The following is a 21,546-nucleotide window of genomic DNA, read 5'->3' as shown; positions in this document are numbered from 1 at the left end:
TTATCTTAACTAAGAAAACCTGAAGCACAGCCCATGGGATGGATGGGGAGGGAAAGGATGGGCTAAGAGAACACTCAGTCCTGTGGGTGAAGGTAACAGGTTACCCCAAAAGGAGCATGATATCTAAAGCTAAATTAAAAGAGCAGTCAGGTAGGGTCAGGAGGCAACATGCATTGGGTCAAACACTGAAAGTAGGTTTTTCTAGGCACATGGGTGCTAATTTCCACCAGTGCTAAAGAAAAGGTGCGGGGGGAGGAATCTTTGTATTACTGGGATTTTTGTTATAAACCTTATGAAAAAATTTTTGTATAGAAATGAAACCTAAGTTATTAAACAGACACATTGACTGTGCACATTTGGCATGCACAGCCCTGAGCTACAACTCTGGGGGGGGCCTGCCAATGTGTGGGAGCACTTTACATCTCAATATCATCAGACACTGAGGGTACATCTAGACTACAGGCTTTTGTCGACAGAAGCTTTGTAGACAGATACTGTCGACAAAGAGCATCTAGACTACATTCAGTTCTGTCAACAAAGCAAGCTGCTTTGTCGACATGGCAGTGTAGATGCAAAGGACAGTTTAGATGCAATAACGCCGTCTGTCAACAGAACTCTGTCGACAAAAGGCGTTATTCCTCATAAAATTGCTGAGTTCTGTCGACGTTATGTCGACAGAACTCAGCAGTAGTGTAGATGCAGGTTTAATTTTATCGACAAAAGTCCACTTTTGTCGACAAAACCTTGTAGTCTAGACACACCCTGAGAAACCACACCCCTAGAGATATGGCTGAGGATGTGTCTATACAGCACAGTTATTTTGAAACAACAATGCGAGCTCTTCTCCAGGGCCATTCAAAGTAATTACTCCCCAATGCCTCCTACAGCTCTAATTCAAGATAGCACGTACACATTAGGGAAGCCTGCCTTGGACTAATTTTGAGGCTTCCCTGTAGTGTAGATATGTTATTTCGAAATAAGCTATTTAGGGAAAAAATTCTGAAATAGCTTATTTCGAAATAAGCGTGCTGTGTAGACGTACCCTGAGTTACAATCAAATGCTCAATCATGGGGAAGGACAGCCCAGGCCACAGTCTGACTAATGGAGGTATGTGGGTGTACTATCCTCCTTACTCCCTGAAAGATGAGGGGGATGACAGAGTGGCAGGACTCCCATCGTAGTTTCAAACCTGAAGGTTTTGTTTTGACAAAAGGGTGCCAAGCCATGTAAAAACCCTTGTGCACCTGCTAGTGTCATTCAACAGACCAGACCTAAGGGAGGATGTGAAACCACTCTGAACAGTGTATTGGAAACTTTAAGTTTGATTGAATAACAACTGTGTTATAAAAATCTTGAAAGAGCCTGGTATAACAGCTACCAAAGAGATGGGGAAGATGATATGGCATCTATGAATCTCATTTGTGGATTTAAACACTGGTTAAAGGATCCATCTCAGTTTGGTCTAGAAGGAAGAAGAGATGTGATGAAGTGGGAATATTCTGTACTGTTTTTATAAGTCCTGTTTGTTCTCAGTTTCCCTTATGCACTGCATCGTTATTCAGTGAGTGGAAATGAATTATTTTGCTCTCTGGACAGGCGGAGACACATAGGTATGGGTGCTACCTAGTCTGGGCCTTAGTCTCCATATCAATGGAGCATTTGGGAAGAAAATGGAAAACCCAATTGCCATTATATTGATGCCTAACAACCAACAACACGGGGATATGGACCAGCTCTGCTTATGGAAGCTGAACAGGAATTTCCAGCCTGAGATCAAAGGACTGGAGATGTATGTGGTAGAGAATAGGTGTTGGCTGCTGGAAGGAGTCAGGACTCTCACCCAGAGTCTGACTAAGACTTTGTCTGCCCCTGGCCTGCCAATGGGGGTGGGTGGAACAAAGAGAGTGGTTACTCCCAGATGATTCAAAGAGGCAGAGGGATCCCAGCTACCACTGCTGCTACTCAGGGCGGCCTGAGCCATTTGTGTGCCCCGGGCCCCGGGAGCGCAGCGCCGCCCCCAGGAGTGCAATGCATACGCGGCCCCGCCCCTGGGCAGCCAGCGCATGCGCAGCCCCGCCCCGGGCACACGGCGCATGCATGGCTCCGCCTCCGGACGCCCAGTGTATGCGTGGCGCCGCCCCGGGCACGTGGAGCATCTGCGGTGCTGCCCCCGCCTGGCCCAGCAGCCCCACGCGGCGCCCCTACAATGGGGCACCCCATGCGGTAGCCTGGTCAGCCCGTAGCTTGGGCCGGCTCTGCTGCTACTGCTTGAACCAAGGGGTTCACTACAGCTTGGCTGGGCTCTGGGCTAACCAGAATGGACTACACTTTAACCTTCAGTTCTCTTTGCCACCCAAAGGACTTGCTATGCTGTGTTCTGGTTAACAATTAAACTGACAGGTTTTGCAATGCTATTGAGTGTCACTGCAAATGCTTGGTGTGGAACATTAATACCTGAAAAGCATACAAATCTCAGGAGTCTCTTTTACTTGGACTCGCTGAACAGAGCGCTCAGTGTGAAGCAAAAGTGCTGCAAGTCTAGAGGTCCAGTCTAAGGAGACAGTGAAGCTCTATGACTTACTCTGGAAGAAGAATGAGATTTCCCAAGGGTCTGGCACAATGAAGGGGTTCCTCCTGGAAACCGTGCCAAAGCTGGAACTGCAGCATGGATCCTGTGATCCATGACACCAAGCAAAAAAGGCAAATATTTTAATCTGGGTAACAGTTTCCCCCTAAATCACATCATTATCAGGAGGTATTTTGCCCTGTCCCACTTCCGTTGATATTACCCTCAGTACATCATTTATTAACGTGCACTCACTAATGTTTTTTTTTATGTCTGAACAAAATGTACAGTCTATGAGCCAGATTCTGATCTCATTTATTCTAATGTAAATGTGGAGTAATTTCAGGGGAATTACTCCAAATTTATAATCGGCTTACTTAAACTCAGAACCTAGACTATGTCAATAGGACCATTTAAGTGTCTCTATATTGAACATAAACTGTATTCATGGACAAATATAGTAAAAATCTATAATTTTACTGAATAGTTAGATCAACACTGTGATCTGCTGTAAAAATGAACCCGGCTTCTATTCCCTGAGGAGAATTAGCCCAATTTATATAATATCCAGGCTGTTGACCTAGGAACATAACAGACATAGAACTATCAAAAGGGTATGGGTTTCAAATCAGTACAATTGGTGCTTGATTAAACTGCCTGGAAAACTACCTGCTTTATGTATGTTTTGTCACCTAGAATAGCCATTAAGGATTGTTACAATGGATGTAAGTAAATGACAGTAGAGATGGATGCTTTGATACCTGCATTATCTATCCACTGTGAAATCAGAGTTATTTCAAGGTAGTTACACTGTTGCTATTAAAATAATGCACTGTACACACAATAATACCACAAGAGACCTAGTCAGAAAGCTGTTTGCACTCATAGGGTATGTCTAGATTGCATCCCTCTGTCGCCAGAGGGATGTAAATTAGACATACCGAAATTGCTAATTAAGTGGAGATTTAAATATCCCACGCTTCATTAGAATAAAAATAGCTGGTGCTTTTTGCCAACACGGCACTTTGCCGGCAACCAGTGACAGTCTAGACGGGGTTCGGTCAACAAGGAAAGCCTTTTCCGACCGATCCCTTATGCCTCGTGCAACGAGGATTACAGGATCGGTCGGAAAAGGCTTTCCTTGTTGACCGATCCCCATCTAGACTGCTGCTTGTTGCCAGCAAAGTGCCGTGGCAGCCATTTTTATTCTAATGAAGCACGGGATATTTAAATGCACAGATCACTTTGCGCCGGCTCTTCCAGGTTGTAATCTACTCGCCACAGGTGAGTAGATTACAGTATTTGTCAAGCCCTGCCCTTAGCTACTATTTCCCAGTGTAGCCTGACCTCTCCCAAACAACCAGACTTTACCATTAGCAAAATAGCAACAAGTTTCAAATCATGATAGTAAAGCAAAATTCCTCCTGTATGTGTGAAAAGTGCCTCGCATGCTGTGTGTGACATGGGAATACTACTGCTATTACTACTAATAATTAGCACAGTAACTTGATTTAGTGACCTTCCTGTTGGATGCCAATTGATCTTGGAATATGTCAATTTAAAATAAATTCAGAGCATGGAGGAGGAGGTAAGAGTGTACATTCAACAGTGAGGGCCTGATTCAAACTCCAATGAAGTCCATGGAAAGGTATCTAGTGACTTTGGTGGGTTTTGGATGAGGTACATAAAGAGTAACATGAAAACCAGTCATTGTTTTTAATGTCCTTAGTTTAAATTACAGACTTAACAATAAGTGAATATTTTTCTATTTAAAAATAGAAGAGGGTTAACCTGGTCCAGCTGGCTGATAAGGCCCCACCCTCTGAGCCCTGCTGGGCATGCTCCAACTGGAGGGTGGCTATAAAAGCTTCTGGAGCTGCTTAGTAAGGGTGGACCACTGCAGGGGGAGGTGCTGCTGCTGCTGCTGCTGCTGCTGCTGCTGCTGCTGCTGCTGCTGCTGCTGCTGCTGCACGAGCTCCAGGCCAGCAAGCACAGCCAGACCAAATGGCAGTAGCCAGGCCGAGAGGGGCTGCAGTAGAAGCTGTGGGGCCTGAGCATGAAGATGGAGAGGACTTCTGACAAGATCTAGGTAGGAAGTAGCCCAGGGTGGAGAATTGCTCCCCGAGAGCTTTGGGGTGTTGTGGTGGAATACCTGGTACCTGGGCTGGGATCTGGTGGAGAGGGAGGGCTTAGGTCCTCCTACCCACTTCCTTAGATACCCCAAATAGGGGCAGATTGTCTACTATACATTGACTCTGTGGTTGTTGGGCAGTACCACCCTGATTCCCAAGGGGGTGTATATTGACTCTCGGACTACTCTAGCCACAGGTTGCACTGCATAGACTCTGTGGCTCTACCCAGATAGGGAATTCAAGGGAATTCAAGGCCTATCACCACCCTCACTGGCGGACGGACAAGGCACCCCTCGACACTCATCAATTCTTCCCTTCTAGGTAAAAGCTAAAAAAAGAACCAAGAAAATATTCTATACATATATGGCCTGATAGGGATTCTTGTCTCTTCCAAAGATACACTGTTATGATGACTGACCTACAGGATAAATCTACACTTGCACAGACATTGCATGTCCAACTATCATGTGTATAGCCAGTGAGGCATTGCTCAGGTCAGAACAGTTGAGAACCTTCTTGCCAGAACCGTAGGATATGTACGCTTGTTATGAATCCACAGGAACTGTGCTATGTCCCATATTGTAAACAGTAATTGAAGGAACCCCTTCAGTTACACCAAACATCCAAGGAGTCCCACTCTTCCTAAAGGGTAAGCCATAATTCCAACACCTCCCCAGCTAAACCTCTGGCTTCTGCACTCCTGCTTCACACTATGATGTGTAGCACAGCAAATCCAACTGAAATTCACTCCTGGGTAGACTTGTATGCTCTTCGCAATGAATGTACCCAAGTATATATTTGTAGACACACCCAAGCAGTATATTCAAAACAGAGCAGGATTTATGACAGAACTGGAACACAACACTGAACAACCTTAGGTTAGCATAGAGAGATAAAGGTTAAAGCATCGTCCATTCTAGTCAAGGCAGAGCAAGCCACAAGCCCCACTGTAGCGGATTCCATGTTCAGGTCTCTTTCTCTCTCTGATTTCCTTAGTCAGTCCAAGAGAGAGCATCCAGCTTCTTCTTGGAACCCCATACTTTCCCCCCACAACAAGTCACTCCTCAGGTCTTTGTTCTCCAGGTAGGCTGTGCTGAGTTCACAGCCTCGCCTGCCAGATTTTCCCCACAGTGGAGCATCAGCTGAGTCCTCTGAACTTTCCTTTGTCCCTTTGAACCCCTTGCAGAGATGAGTCAGTTTCAAGCAGTTCCTTAACAAGCCATTTATTCCATCCAGACAGGGAGGTGACACATCTGTGTTGCTGAGCTGTCCCAGATCCATTGTTAACCCTTTCGCACTCACTGGGTAGCAATGCAAAGTAAAAAGGGAAACTGAGGCACATCCAGGTGTCATAAAAATATTATGAAAAATTACCAGTTAATCACAACCTAACCTGTCTCTCTACATGCACAAGCAATGCCCTCCCCATCAACACTACTATTTTTAGTAGTGTAGTATCCTGTCGCCAGATGCTTTCCTTGCTTCTGTGAAAGACTCCACTGTGAAGCCCTTTCCCATTGGCATCCCCTTGCCAGAGCTTTTCATTACTGTGTGTAGTGTCACATTAAGTCTGGACACACCTTGCCTTTCATGACAGCGTGTTGCTACATGTACTAGGGATGTAAGCGACTAGTCGACTATCCGATAAGCGTATGCTTATCGGATAGTCGACTAGTGTTTTGACTAGTTGCTACTCCACCCCTTTGCTGCCTCAGAGAGAGGAAGCAAGGGAGGGAGCAGGAGCCAGTGCTTGGGAGAGCCAGCTTAAAAGCTGGTTCCATCCCCAGCACCATCTTCACAAGGGGCAGAGGCCAGGCTCTTAATACATTTAAAAGGTAGAGCTGCAGCGTGGTTAACTATGGATACTGGATATTATGGTATCCAGGCTCAGGGAGCTAACTTTGCTGCGGCTCTGCAGTTTCCCCCCTTAACAACTAATCGACTAATCAATGGAAATTACATCAACTAGTTGATTAGCTGATTAAATGCCATTTAACATCCCTAAGATGTACCCTTACAGAGCCACAAGTATACACAAAGGAGCCACAGATAGGAAATGATGTAGGCAGTTCATGGAATTACATTATTAAATACATAGACTATGTATATCTTTTTTTTAACCTTCAAAACTCTTACATACACATCAGTTAATTCTCACAATACCCCTCTGACATAATAATACTTTACCAAAATTTTACAAGATGGGCAGCATGTACCCATTCTCCTTTACAATACAAGAAAAAGGTTGTTGCAGAAAGAGCGAGTTGCCCTAGCCCACAGAGGAAGTTAGGTTTACAGCCAGGATTAACTCAGGAGTTCTTGACTCCCACTTTGGTATTCAGACCACACCTCTTTCTTAAGCAACGACTTCAAGACCCTCCACCCAAGGAGCTCAGAACTAAAATAGCTGAGTAACTCTAGCTCACAAAATATATATTACAAAGCAATTACCCTGATGAGTTGCAAAAAGGCCAACTGAAAAAAATGAGGCTGTAATTTTAACTCCCCAGTCAGGGTAGCTCAATAAGGTAGGGTTTATTAACAACTATTATATACTTGCAGACATAAATCTTTCCAGAATTATCATAATTCAATTGCATTATAGTAGCACTTGGAGGCCTCAAATGACATAGTACACATACACACAGTAAAAGACAGACCTTGCCCGAAAGAACTTACAGTATAGACAAAGGGTAGACAACAGGAAGAAATATCATCTTCATTTTATAGATGGGCTACACATACATACAGACAAAGTATCTTCCCCAAGGTTACCCAGGAAGGTAACTTTACAATACTGGTTGGTTATCTATCTATCTATCTATCTATCTATCTATCTATCCATCCAATTTATAATGAAGCCTCACTATGGTATCCAGGACATGGCCTTGATCTTAGAGTACCACTATGGTAAGTTTTACACCATTAACTGCTCCCCAAAATGTGGCATTCAAGTTGTCTACTGTGTGTATGCAATGGGAAACCTCTACCAAGGTCAGAATGGATCCAAGATTAGGATTTGATCCTTTTGCACCCCAAATTCTCATTCTCTTTAGCAACATTGCCAGGTCCAATTTGATCAAGTCAGTTAATGGATTTGGTTATAATTTTCAGATCTAGATGCCTAAAGTCAGGAACCTAAATCCACATGGAGGCACCTAATTACGGGGCCTGAATTTCAGAGGTGATGAGAATCCACAGCTCATTGTTAGGCTATTTTTATGGAATTAGGTATCAACTTTGGACATTAAATCTGAAAATACTGACCTTTATGTCCTTCAATCAGCCTCACAAGTTGAGGGCCTTATGCTATTCTCGCTGATGTCACTGGCTAAACTCCCACTGACTTAAGTGATAGCAGGATTGGGCCCCAGTTTTTTCCTATTTTTTCTTTTAATAAAAGGCTCCACTGTTACAAGACGAGAATATTTATAAAGGAGGAACAATCTTAAAATGATCCGGGGAAGGTTCTTCATTTCCCCTGTAGGATTCCTTTACTCTTATGGGAATTGTTTTCTTTTTGACTTGCTCTTCGGAGTCCTAGGGGACTAAAGAAAGAAAAAGCTTCTTACTGGAGATCTGAGAAATAGCCCAGTGCCTTTGAAGAGACTAAAGGATATATTCATTTGATATTCTTCATATACTGGCTCTCTCTAGAAGGTAGATGAATTGAGCCATGATAATTAAAAAAACTCAGTGTCATAAGAACATTTGAACACTGCAGCAGCATTGTGTAAATTTTGCTCTTACTATCTTTGAGGCGTATGTGTGAAGGGAATTTTTTCTGGTTTACATAATAATACATTGAATTCATATGGCACCTTTCATCCAAAGATATCAGGAAACTTAACATTATCCATTGAATTCACACAATACCCTCTATGAGTTAATTATGAATGTTTAGAGATGGGGAAAATGAGGCACAGGAAAGCTGAGTGACTCAGAGCAATTCAGGGTCCTTAGTAATCAATAAAAGGATGAAGCACAAGAGGCAAAGATGGATTTTGCCTTTATGATCTTCCCCCACTAGATTCAGTCTCCAGAACAACTTAGCCATAACAATTTATAGAAGCCCTAAGATTGCTGATTATAACTCACAAAAGACTATTCTATTGGCAGTGCTGGAGTGCAGCAGTGCTCTGTAGTACCTCTGATATGTCCTCTAAGTTGAGTAAAACCATCTAAAGGAGTCTCCTATGCAAGAGGAATCTTTAACTGGCTATTTAAGCTGGTTTAAGTCCTGGAACAGACATACAGGCATGGAGCAGATGGAATGCCCCATTACCAGGCCCCATTATCTGGCCCAAGAGTCCTAGCTCCATGGGTGGCAGGTAATGGAGGCAAGAGAAGGCAGTTGCTTTCCCAAAACTGCACACATTCCCACCACCCAGGATGGCTGGGGTTGCAGTGCAGCTGCCTGGTTCTCTGGCCTCTGGAGCCATGGTGCGGCTTTCTGGCCAGTCAGGAGGGCTCAGGCCACAGCACAGCTACCCAGCTGCGGTGTGACTGCCCAGCTTTCCGGCCAGTCAGGAGGGCTGGGGCCACAGCATGGCTGCCCAGAGCTCCAGCTGGTTGGGAGGGCTGGTGCCATAGCGTTGCTGCCCAGGTCTCCAGCTAGTTTGGAGGGCTGGGGCCATAGTGTGACTGCCTGGCTCTCTGGCTGGTCCAGAGGCTGGGGTTGCAGTGCTGCTGCCTGGTTCTCCAACCAGTTGGAAGGACTGGGCCCTGGCACAGCTGCTCAGTTCTCTGGCTGGCAAGGAGGGCTGGGGCCACAGTGCAGCTGCCCGAATCTCTGGCTGGTCGGAAGGGCTGGGACCGCACCACTGGCTGGGATGGTGAAATTAAGGGGTCTCAGGATGTTCAGAGGCTGGGGTGAGGACTGGGCTTGACTCCACAAGTGGGGAGATTGTGGAAAGGGTGGAGGATCAGGCAGAAGTGGCAAGTCTCTGATTTGCCTTCCCTAGCTGGGCATTCACCCACAGCCCATGTCTAGCTCTCAAGTCACTAGCTCTGACCACCAGACAACACTTTGGATTCCAGAAGAAAAGGATAAAATAAAATAGTGCATTGTTTGTAAATCCAGTTAGTGCTATTTGAACTCTTTATTCTAGTGAAATACAATCATTTTTCAATGTCTTTCTGCTTCCTCATTCAGGAAAGATAGTATAATGAGATAGAGAGAATGGAAATAAACAATAACAATTCCACTGATGCTGCACAAAAAGTTGAATACAGTGGCAAACAGTATAATTAAAATAATAAAGGAGAGGACTATACATATTTAAAATACTAAATTGCAAATTAAATATTTAAAATGGCAGGTGAGAAGCAGCTTTATCTCCAGGCATATTGTTTACATAAGGCCACAGTGAATGGCAAAATGTCTCCCAACTCTGTTACATCCATTCCATTTTGTTGAAAGACTGAAAGTTCTAGTGGACTTCCCTCAGGACAGACTAAGAACTTTATTTTTTTTATTATTCGACTAATATCCCTAGTATGAAACAGAAGTAATCAACTTCAGATAACTATACAACCAGTAGCCTTTTTCACTGCTTACATTGCCCTGACAAACGAACAGAGGATATCGATAAATGCATGGGCCATCATATTCATTTCTTATCCATAACTCACTTTCATAATGAATGAAGTATATTTCAAGAGTGACACCCTAGCTCGTCACTAAGAAACCTAACTTTGGTGGTAAGTGAGAGTTGGGTTTTATATGAAAGACAATTCTACCCACTAGGAGCTTGTGTTCTGTGCTACTCAATTTGATGTTGCAACAAGTCAACATTTTCTTTGCTCCTCTGCGGCTAGTGCTGTGGTGACAGACAGAAGTATTTCATGCCAAACAACTGTTAAGTAAAATAGTTCCCTCCAAGGGCCAACCTAGAGGTTCAGAAGCAGTGATTTGTATTCAGGACCCAGTCCTGAACCACTGAAGCAATTGTCAACGCTTCTACTGGCTTTAACGCTTTGCTCTTCACATAGGGTGAGAAAACTGGTTTAGAGGCGGTATGTTCAGTGCCTGGGGATGACTGAAGAGCTGCGGTGACATTACAATGCTTTATAAAGCTACTCAAATGTCATAAATTTTGGGTCTGTTACTAGTGTTCGAAAGACTCGTGCTGCAGCCTATTTAATAGCCTCCACTTACCCTTGCCATCGCTGGATTAGCTGTGGAAAAGTCCTTGAGAAAGAAATTTTCAATTATGTCTCTTGCGAAGCACGTCTGTTTGCACACAGGGCATGAGAGGATACCTGAGCGAAGAAACAGAACAGCTGTATGAATCAGGAAATGAAACAAACCACACTGAAGCACTGACACTTCTTTGGTATCACACCGAAAGGCTTAGTTCCAGGAAACGCAACTCTTCATCAACCAACAAAGTGTATTTGCCTACTTTTGGGACAGTACAAAACACTCCTGTGACTTTGTGGTTCTTTGTTCTATTTCAGCATTTATACTATGCTTATCACTGCAGGATCTGAGTGTCTTCAAATCCCTACAAGCTCTTAAAGGTCTGATGAAAACGGTTAATCCACCAGTATTTTCTTATATTAACTATTGTTCTTTTTGCACAACCACTCATTCTCTTCCCCACTAGTGATGCCTCAGCTGGAGTATTGTGTCCAATCCTGGACATCACTTTATAGAAAAGATGTGGATAAATTACAGGGAGTCCAAAAGAGAGCAACAAAATGATAAAAGGTTAGGAACATCTGACTTATGAGGAAAGGTTAAAAAAAACTGGGCATATTTAGGCTTAAGATGGGGGACCTGACAACAGCTATCAAATATCTTAAAAGTTGTAATAATGAGGATGGTGATCAATTGTTCTCCATGCCCACTGAAGACAGGATAAAAAGAAAAGGGCTTCATCTGCAGCAATGGGCAGATAGGACATTTCTGGAATAAGCTTCTAAGGGAGGTTGTGGAATCCTTATCATTGGATGTTTTTAAGTACACATTACACTTGCCACGGATGACCTAGATACCGTATGTTTGGCCCTGCCTCAATGCAGGGATTGGGCTTGATGATCTTGCAAGGTCCCATACAATCCAACGTTTTTATGATTCTACAAAATAGACTTTTGTGGTCTTAATATTCAAGAGCAATCACTGTGAAATCACCAGGTAGAACAACTCATATAAAGAACAAGAACCCCTTGTTATATCTGTTTTTAAGAGCTATTAAAGGAGAGATTAGATTTGTGTCGATTTTCACCAAGAAAGTTAGTGGTGACTGGATACCTAACATAGTGAATGCCAGTGAAAACTGGGTAGATTCAGAAGTTAAACCAGGAAAAGAATGAGTTAAAATTACTTAGAAAAGATAGATGTCTTCAAGCCACCCGGGCCTGATAAAATGCATCCTAGAATACCCAAGGAGCTGATGGAGGAGGTATCTGAGCCATTAACTATCATCTTTGAAAAGTCATGGAAGATGGGAGAGATTCCAGATGACTGGAAAGGGCAAACATAGTGCCCATCCATAAAAAGGGAAATAAGGACAACTCAGGACACTACAGAGCAGTCAGCTTAATTTCTGTCTCAGGAAAGACAATGGAGCAAATAATGAAAGAATCAATTTGCTAATATCTAGAAAATAATAAGGTGATAAGTAACTGCCATCATAAATTTGTCAAGAACAAATCACGTCAAACCAACCTGATAAATTTCTTTGATCGGCTGACAAACCCTGATGGTAGACATAATATACTTTAGACTTTAGTAAAGCATTTGATATTGTCTTGCCTGACCTTATCAATGAACTAGGAAAATACAATGTAGATGGGGCTACTATAAGGTGGGTTCATAACTGGTTGGATAACCATTCCCAGAGAGTAGTTAGCAATGGTTCACAGTAATGCTGGAAGGGCATAACAAATGGGGTTCCACCGGGATCAATTCTGTTCAATAGCTTCATCAATGATTTAGATGATGGCATGGAGAGTACGCTTATAAAGTTTGCAGATGATACCAAGCTGGAAGGGGTTGCAAGTGCTTTGGAGGATAGGGTCATAATTCAAAATGATCTGGACAAACTTGAGAAATGGTCTGAGGTAAACAGAATGAAATTTAATAAGGACAAATTCAAAGTACTCCACTTGGGATGAACAATCCGTTTCACACATACAAAATGGGAAGTGACTGTCTAGGAAGGAATACTATAGAAAAGGATTTAGGGGTCATAGTGGACCACAAGCTAAATATGAGTCACAAAAAAAGCAAACGTAATTCTGGGATGCATTAACAAGAGTGTTGTGTGAGGAAGACATGAGAAGTCATTCTTCTGCTCTACTCTGCACTGATTAGGCCTCAGTTGGAGTATTGTGTCCAGTTCTGGGCACCACATTTTAAGAAAGATGTGGAGACGATGGAGAAGGTGCAGAGAAGAGGGTCTAGAAAACATGACCTATTAACAAAAAGGTCTAGAAAACATGACCTATGAGGGAAGACTGAAAGAACTGGGTTTGTTTAGTTTGGAAAAGAGAAGCAGAGAGGGGATATAATAGCAGCTTTCAAGTACCTAAAAGGGTGTTAAAAAGAGGAGGGAGAAAAATTATTCTCCTTAACCTCTGATGATAGGACAAGAAGTAATGAGCTTAAGTTGCAGCAAGGGAGGTCTGGTTGGACATCAGGAAAAACTTCCTATCTGCCTGAATGATTTGGCCCTGGAATAAATTGCCTAAGAAGGTTGGGGAATCTTCTTCATTGGAGATATTTAAAAGCAGGTTAGACAGACATCTGTCAGGGATGATCTCAATGGTGCTTGGTCCTGCTTTGAGGACAGGGAACTAGACTTGATGACCTCTTGAGATCCCTTCCAGTTCTATGAGTCTATGAGTAAAGCCTTGCTTCACTTCCAATTGTACTTATTTATTAATGAGATGCTCAAAAACAGTCTTCAAATTTCAGGAGGAAAGTGGTTTCCAGTTATGAACAAGCGCTTGATCTAAGGCTCAGTGAAGTCAGTGGGAGTCTTTCCACTAACTTCATTGGATTTTGGACGATGCCCCTAATATCAGCTACTTTATAAATAGTTTGATAAATATTCCTCATTTGATAGCTTTAGCTATCACTTTCCTTGTCCTAATACACTAACATTTTAGATAGCATATATGTAGCATTTTGAACAGAAAGAACACTCTTCATTTGAAAATTAGGCCTTGTCAAGATCTTTCAGGTTGAGCATCCAAAAAGGTATGCAAAATGACCGGTCACTTTCAAAATCTGGGCCTTGGTGCTCCAAAGCAAAACATACTATATAAGTAAAGAATGCAATGGTGACATCAGCTTGCTTTCTTTTACAGTGGTTATTAACACAGAAAAGACCAAATTCTTTACTACTGATGTCAACAGGAGTTTTGCTAGGAGAAAGGAAAGTATAGCGACATAAAGGGATGAGGTAGCTCATGTGAATCCTACCTTCACTGTTCATGTGTCCATCTCCCTACACACGATATCACTTTAAAACAATCTATTATTTCCATTTGTCCCTTCTGACTGTGAATTCTTCAGGCCAGGGACTCTTATCTGTTCAATACATCTTACCTAGCATAAAGCACCATATGCAGCTACTGACCTATAGAAAATAATAAAGTAGTTTCAGAATGACTGTGTGCACTGTGAATACACTACCTTTCAATATTCTAATACTCCTATCATCTGAAGAAGTGGGTTGTGCCCAGGAAAGCTCATGATACCATCTATATGTTTTGTTAGTCTTTAAGGTGCTACTAGTCTATTTGTTGTTTTTTAAGGTTTTTTAAATAGTTTTACAGTGCAACAACAAATCAAGGTCAAGCCGAAGGAGGAAATAAGCTGCCCACAGAAATAAAAGCAGGCTACAAGTTTCTGACTGAACTTTTCACTTGACTGAGCACTTAACACAACAAATACAGGAAGAAAGAAACTGCTTTGCTACCAATGATCTCTTAATAATCTCAGTGTCTACGGAATGATCATTCAGTTTCTCTCTTGACTAGTACTCCAAAGGGAATTTTAGTGATTACAAATGTTGGGAACCAACATTGCTGTTCAAGTAGCGGTCCCGAAGTCTGAAAATGTACCACACCAATAATAACCCTGGCCAATTCAATCATGGATCTCTTGAAACAGAAGACTAATAGGACTGCACTGGTGGAGCAAATTGATATAAGGTATACAACTCTAGCTGCGTGAATTGTGTAGCTGGAGTCGATTTCTGGGGCAGCCCCACAGCATGAGGTCAACAGGAGAAACACTCCCATCAACTTCCCTTATTCTTTGTGACAGTGAGGAGTACTGGCACCAACAAGGGAGCCCTCAGAGTTCGATTTAGAGGGTCTTTATTGGACCCACTAAATCGAACCCTGGAGGATCAATTGCCAGAGCATCAAGTGGACATGTAGCCTCACATTCATGCCATAGTATGTTTTTTTTCAAAGGGAAAACATTCACTTTTGACTAAAGCCAGGTTTACACTGGTGGAGAAAATCAATTGAAGATATGCAACTCCAGCTATGTGAATTGGTTAGCTGGAGTTGATGAACCTTGCACTGATTTTCTGGGGAGACCCCACAACAGGAAAAACACTTCCATCAACTGACATGAGAAACACTCCCATCAACTTCTCTTACTTTTCACAACTAGACCTGCTAAATCAAACCCCAGAGGATTGATCGCCAGAGCGCTGATCCTTGGGCAAGTGGAGATGTGTCCTAAGATGAAACCACCAAAAGCATATACATGCCTGAACTATAATGGATTTGAACCTAATTCCTCAGATATGAGGGTGGTGCATTAACCCAACAAATTATTTTTAATCTTAGTCCTTAATTTTCAAGTGATCATGGAATATTGGCACTAGGCATCACCTCTTAGCTCTTTTCAAGCAATCAGTTAATGTTTTCCCAGGTTAAATAAGGTAAACTTATTTAAAGTAATGTTTTTGACTGGTGCTCAGTGCTCAAACCAGAATGACATTATTACACGTTCCCAGAATTGGGTTTGTGTTATTTCCATAACAGCACTTTGCAATTTCAATGATTTGGCAGAGATTATGCAGATAAGAAAATTACAATATCAGTACTTGTAAATGTGTGTTGGTGGATCATTCAGTGAGATCTGTGATTAAGTTTATTTTCATTTATAAAACTTTAAAAAATTTTAAAATGTCATGTACTCATGTCTGAACAACAGAACCTGCCAAGAACTGTTCTCACTATAAAAATATTATAGATGGCTCCTTTATGTGGTAAACTATTGAAGTAAAAGTAAAAAAATTGAAAAGTATATAATTTAATATTTTCATAACTACCACTGAGAGTAAGACTCTGCTTTGTCTTGTATGTTTGCATGGGAGAGGAAAAGACCTCCCCCTCCCCCCCACGTGTGTGACTGCATAAGACCTATTCCAGATAGAGAAAGAGATATGTGGGCCACAGACCAGCGTACACAGGTTGTACTGACTGGTTACATGCTATCCCAGTAGAGAGGGGGTAGCATGTAACTGGCACCACTGTTCCACTTTTGGGTGTCACTGGGGGCTTGAAGCCTGATGGAAGTAAGACAGTGGCCAAAAACCCAGAAAAAATGGGCATTGGAGAGTTTCAGGTCTTGAGGAATTCTGTGGTGGCAACATTTATATATAGATTATTTGTGAGAGTATGTAATTCTATGAGAACTTCTATTTACTGATAACAAATGCTATAGCAAATGTGAGTTCTGCATATTACTCTGTAAACATCTACAGCCATTAATCATTTACTATTTCTGTTTACATATGATATGTCATTACAGATCAATATTTTTACACAAAGGAGTCTTCCTGCTACAAAATTTACCAGACTGCCTAATGACTGACATTCTCCATATATAAAGTTAAAGGAGGACCAATGGCAAGCAGAAATGAAGTGTTCCATCTGTTGATGTTTGTGGGAAGATCTGTATGAAAACCTCCCATTTATATCATGGGAATAATACACCCAAAAGTAAATTACTAATCATTCTTTCCAAAGAACTATTACAAGCTCAAGTTATCCTCTTCACATGTCATGGGACTGGGTTTTGTCTGTATATTAAATACAAATTTTAAAAAAAGATGATAATGTAAGCAGCTAAATATAACTGCAATTGTACATATTTAAAACAAAACATTTCACATCATCTTAGTTCCACGGAACTGTCCTTTTTTGCTATTTTGGCTATTCATTGCATTGCCTTAGTACATGTACAATCTATTTAACTATGACTACAGTAGCCAATTGCACCTTAATACCGAGGCAGTATGTAAAAATGATATTGCCCTATCAGTGATAGTGAAATTTTCAGAAATAACATTTCTCAGTGCACCTTTTGCGTAAATCATTCACAATTCTTCTCATTAGAGATATTAGAAAATGTAACAGGTGCACAGGCATACCTAAGACAATCTGTACTATGGGTACAATGCCATTAGCATACCCTGCACAAGCCATTATTATTGGTGCAGGCAGGGAACACCTATGAATTGAAGTATGGGAAACTCCTAGACACAGAACTAGTCTTCCAGTTGTCATGTGAGGCCCTTATATGGCATCAGTAACTTTTTTTTTTTAGCAACAGCAAATAAACATTGATAAATACAAAAAAACCTTAAAAAGCAACAAATAGACTAGCAGCACCTTAAAGACTAACAACATGTAGATGGTATCATGAGCTTTCATGGATACAACCCACGTGTCATCTGAAGAAGTGGGTTGCACCCACGAACGCTTATGATACCATCTACATGTTTGGTTAGTCTTTAAGATGCTACTAGTTTATTTGTTGTTTTTTAAGTTTTTCCTGTTACAGACTAATGCGACTACCCCTCTGAAGCAATTGTTAAATAAATTTGAGACAAAAGTGTACTTTGCAGGTACTTTTTAAAAAGATGCATGGTTTAATACTATTTTAATAAATGGTAATTTTTCCATGAATTGGATCTGGCCCTTAGAGACTTTGAACCAGTTCCTTACACGCATAATACTGCAACCCAATTAGTGTAAGAACTGTAAATTCTTACCCAATGGTTCTCAACCTACAGCCCAATCAGCACATAGCTACATCCTACGTGACATCTCCAGGGCCATACAGGTAGAGTATAGTGTATGGTTACAGCCCACATAACACATAGATGCTTATGTGCCCCACAGTGGCAAAAAGGTCGAGAACCACTGTTCTAGACTATCTTCATGCCTTAAACAGTTGGGCAAGACAGTTGCTTAGGGATAAAGAATGCTTCTTACAGTGACTCAAAAGAAAGTCAGTAGGCTGAGCAACTTCTTGAAAAGGGAAAATGCAGAGTTTAATGACTCTGCCCCCCCAAAAAAGTCATTATGCCACTTGGGGTGAGTCTAGATAGCACCCTTACCTTGAAATAAGCTATGCAATTTGTGCTATGCAAAATAGCTTATTTTGAAATTAATTTAGAAATAAAGGCACTATTCTGACAAGTCCCTTAATCCTCGAGAAATAAGGGCTACAGAATAGCACGCCCATTATTTTGAAATCTATTTTGAAATAACGGGAACATTTAAAGAAACAGAATAGTTATTTTGGATACTTCCAGTATCCCAAAATAGCACCACTGTCTAGACATAGCCTTGGACATTATGATTGTGAGTACCCTGAACTATACATGATACACTGGAATTTTTATTGGCTGGCTAGCAAAAGCAGTGCTTAAGTTACTTCCATGACAAGGGCCATTTTATACAGACATGTCACATACTATAAAATGGGTTAATATAGCAATCATACAATCGTGCTACATTCCAATATTATGCAGTTAGAACAAATATTTTATAATAGAAATGATATCTATTCCCTTACACTTAATGGGGTACTTGTGGTTAACATGAACTTTAATTTGTGCTTTATCTGCCAGAGATCAGGGAAATGCAAAATATAAATTATATTTACTCTTTTAGAGGAGTCAGAATTAATGTATTATTTTTTAAATAAATATGTAAAGGCACCTTTCACTCTTAAAACTAATATAAGCCTCATGGCTATTCTGGAGCTTCACTTATTTTGAGAAATGCAGTCACACTAGTAAGCTTGGAACAATCAGGTTTTTTTATACAGAAAAAAAGTTTATCTACATTTTAATCACTGGATAGCTAAAATTGAAACAGTAGGCACTCTAGTGCCAAGATTTTATATCCTGTCCATGACACTAAAGTCAGAGCTTTTGCACAGAATGTGAGACATACAGAATATGGCCCCAGATACCAAACCTAATACTAGGATCTTTAATATTAGCATACATTCAAATGTGGGTGAACCCTGATTATCTAAATATCTTAAGAGTATATCTGAAACATCTGGATATATGAGAGTTAAGTAACTATGACCTTCAATCCTGAAACTCCTCTTAGATACACTTCTGAGATGCTTCTAACTCAAGTCATCAGTGTGAAGAATACCAAGAAAAGTAAGGAGCAGAAAGTATAACTAAGAGAAATTACTCTGAAAATTCTAGATACATGGCAATAATGTGTTGGAGACATTCTTCTTATGCAACTGTCATGCATTGCTAATGGGGCTATTCTTGAGATTCCTGATTAAGATTTTTTCTTCATGATAGACAAATCTGAATTCTGCTGAGCGAGTTCAGTTAATGAGATTTCATACATTCCACAAAAGCCTAACAATATTCTTGACATTAAAAATACACTATAAAATAGCTTTCCAAACCAATCACAATGAACTAAGCAAGTTGAACAACTACCCTGTATGTACATTTTTTCAAACAGTGAAACCAGTAATAGCTGCTCCAGGAGTATAAAATACTTATGCTAAATCTACTGCAAAACTTAGGCTTAAAATGTGAAGCCTAAATGTTGCTAAACCTCTGTTTTCTTAAATAAAAACAAAACAAAGAAACTCATGTTTGCTTACCTGCCCTCTGGATAAACAGTTACCTCACGACATATACAAAGCAAGGTCACTTAGCTCAGGAAATAGGTTGTTATTAAGCAGAATGCATATATAGTACTCCCCCAAGCAACAGTCCTTTCTGTACAGTATCATTTGATGTTGAACGAACATGGCTAGCCATTTCTGTGTGGCATCTGGAACTGCTTTTCCTTCTTCACTCACAAAAAATTCACAAAGTAGCAGGGTAAAGATAAGAGGTGAGTTATTAGAAGGCACACACCCACAAACCACCTTATTTTCCTCCTATTTTCTTTCTTGCTCTCACCTGAAGTGCTTTTAGGCCTTTTTAAGATTTTCTTGACTGTACTTTTCAAGAAGTGTTGAAATACAGATCACTAACTTAACAACAGCATCCACTCTCTTTTCTGTTGGATCGTCTTTCAAAGCTAGAATAACTTTTAATCTGTGCTCAGAAGAAAGGAAATAGGACTCTCTCTGCTTCAACTAAATGAATGTCACAAAGCCGTTCACTCCCAAGGTACACTCTGCAGTCTACAAATCTTTCTAGACTTCATCTCTCAACATTACCTATAAACAACAATGTTCATTTGTTTCAGGAACCTGTACTTCACAGACAGCTCATTTAAACATATCATTATTATGGCATCCTTGGTGAAGGAGAACATTGCCCTAGAGACTCACTGTTTATACGTATAAAGAATGATGCAATCACTGTATCTAAATAGTAATCCAACACAGACCTATAGGATTCAAACAACAGAATCTGCATATCAAGAGATCAGGAGCTAAATTCAACCCTACTGCAATCACTATATCTGAATCATATATCTCATATATATCACTATATCTGAATCAGGTCCATTATTTTTACCAAAACTTCCAGAAACAGAAGTTTAATCTCTTTCATGGGTACAGGTTTGCTGAGAAACCCATATTGTTTATATGTAATTTACTTTGGCAAGGACACAGGAAAAAGACCATATTTTATGCAAGTGTTCCTAGGAGTTCACAACTCCTCCCCTTTATTAATCAGTTAACATAATTCATCTTCAACTTATGACATCTCAATTCACTGATGTGCAGTGGATTATGATGTCAAAAAGAATAACAACTTCAGGGAGGCCATCAAGGATTCTAAAATTGGACTTGAATCCAGTTTCTTCATGAGTTGTACAGGTTGGTTCTCCCTGGTCCAGCACCTTTGGGACCTGACCAGCCCCGGATGAGGGATTTTGCCAGACCAGGTGTGGTCATTTCTGGCCTCTCTGCACTGGCCTGACAGCTGCCCTCCGAGCTGGCTGCCTACCTCTTGCTGGCCCCACTGCCCTGTCAGCCCCCACTGCTCTACCAGGAAGCCCCGCTGCCTCTGCTCATTGGGCTGCCGCTGCTGTGCTGTTCAGCTTTGCTGTCTCTGCGTGCCAGGATCCCGCTGCAAAGTCTGGCTCCTGCTGCTGCTCCGGGCAGCTCCACAGCCTCAGCGCCAGGCTCCTGCACATGGGGTTCCTGCAGCCCTGCTGGGAAGCCCTGCTGCCACGCATGGGGCTCCCGCAGTCGTGCGTGGGACTCCTGCTGCCCTGCCGGGAAGCCCTGAAAGAACTCAACTCCAAGACACAACCTACGACCAGAGTTCCTCTGCACCACCATGATGTGCAGCAGCTAAGATCCAGAGAGACTGACCTTATCTGGCCAACAGGGGAAGTCTGCCTGCCTTTATCAGGATTGAGAAACTGCTGAGCTACAGTTCATCTGCAAATTTGACACCATCAGTTTAGGATTAAACAAAGACTGTGAATGGCTAGCCAAGTACAAAAGCAGTTTCTCCTCTCTTGGTGTTCACACCTCCACATCAGCTGTTAGAAGTGGGCCTCACCCTCCCTGACTGAATTAACCTCGTTATCTCTAGCCTGCATATTTATACCTGCCTCTGGAA

The 21,546-nt window shown here is 41.5% G+C and overlaps 1 protein-coding gene across 3 annotated transcripts in view; it reads right to left on the bottom strand.

The window, feature by feature from the left end:
• Positions 1 to 21,546, bottom strand: part of TRIM66 (tripartite motif containing 66) — an 82,394-nt gene that overhangs the window by 53,541 nt on the left and 7,307 nt on the right. For 2 of the 3 annotated variants that reach the window (XM_025189972.2, XM_075927994.1), the window contains exon 2: positions 10,860 to 10,963. In XM_025189972.2, the coding sequence (XP_025045757.2) occupies positions 10,860 to 10,963 (104 nt within the window). Of the gene's footprint in view, positions 1 to 10,859; positions 10,964 to 19,616; positions 20,205 to 21,546 lie in introns of those variants that run through there. The other variant, XM_075927995.1, reaches the window with a different exon arrangement.

The sequence above is a fragment of the Pelodiscus sinensis genome, chromosome 4, assembly GCF_049634645.1.
Source record: "Pelodiscus sinensis isolate JC-2024 chromosome 4, ASM4963464v1, whole genome shotgun sequence".
NCBI lineage: Eukaryota > Metazoa > Chordata > Testudines > Trionychidae > Pelodiscus > Pelodiscus sinensis.
This window is presented reverse-complemented; position numbering and strand designations above follow the sequence as displayed.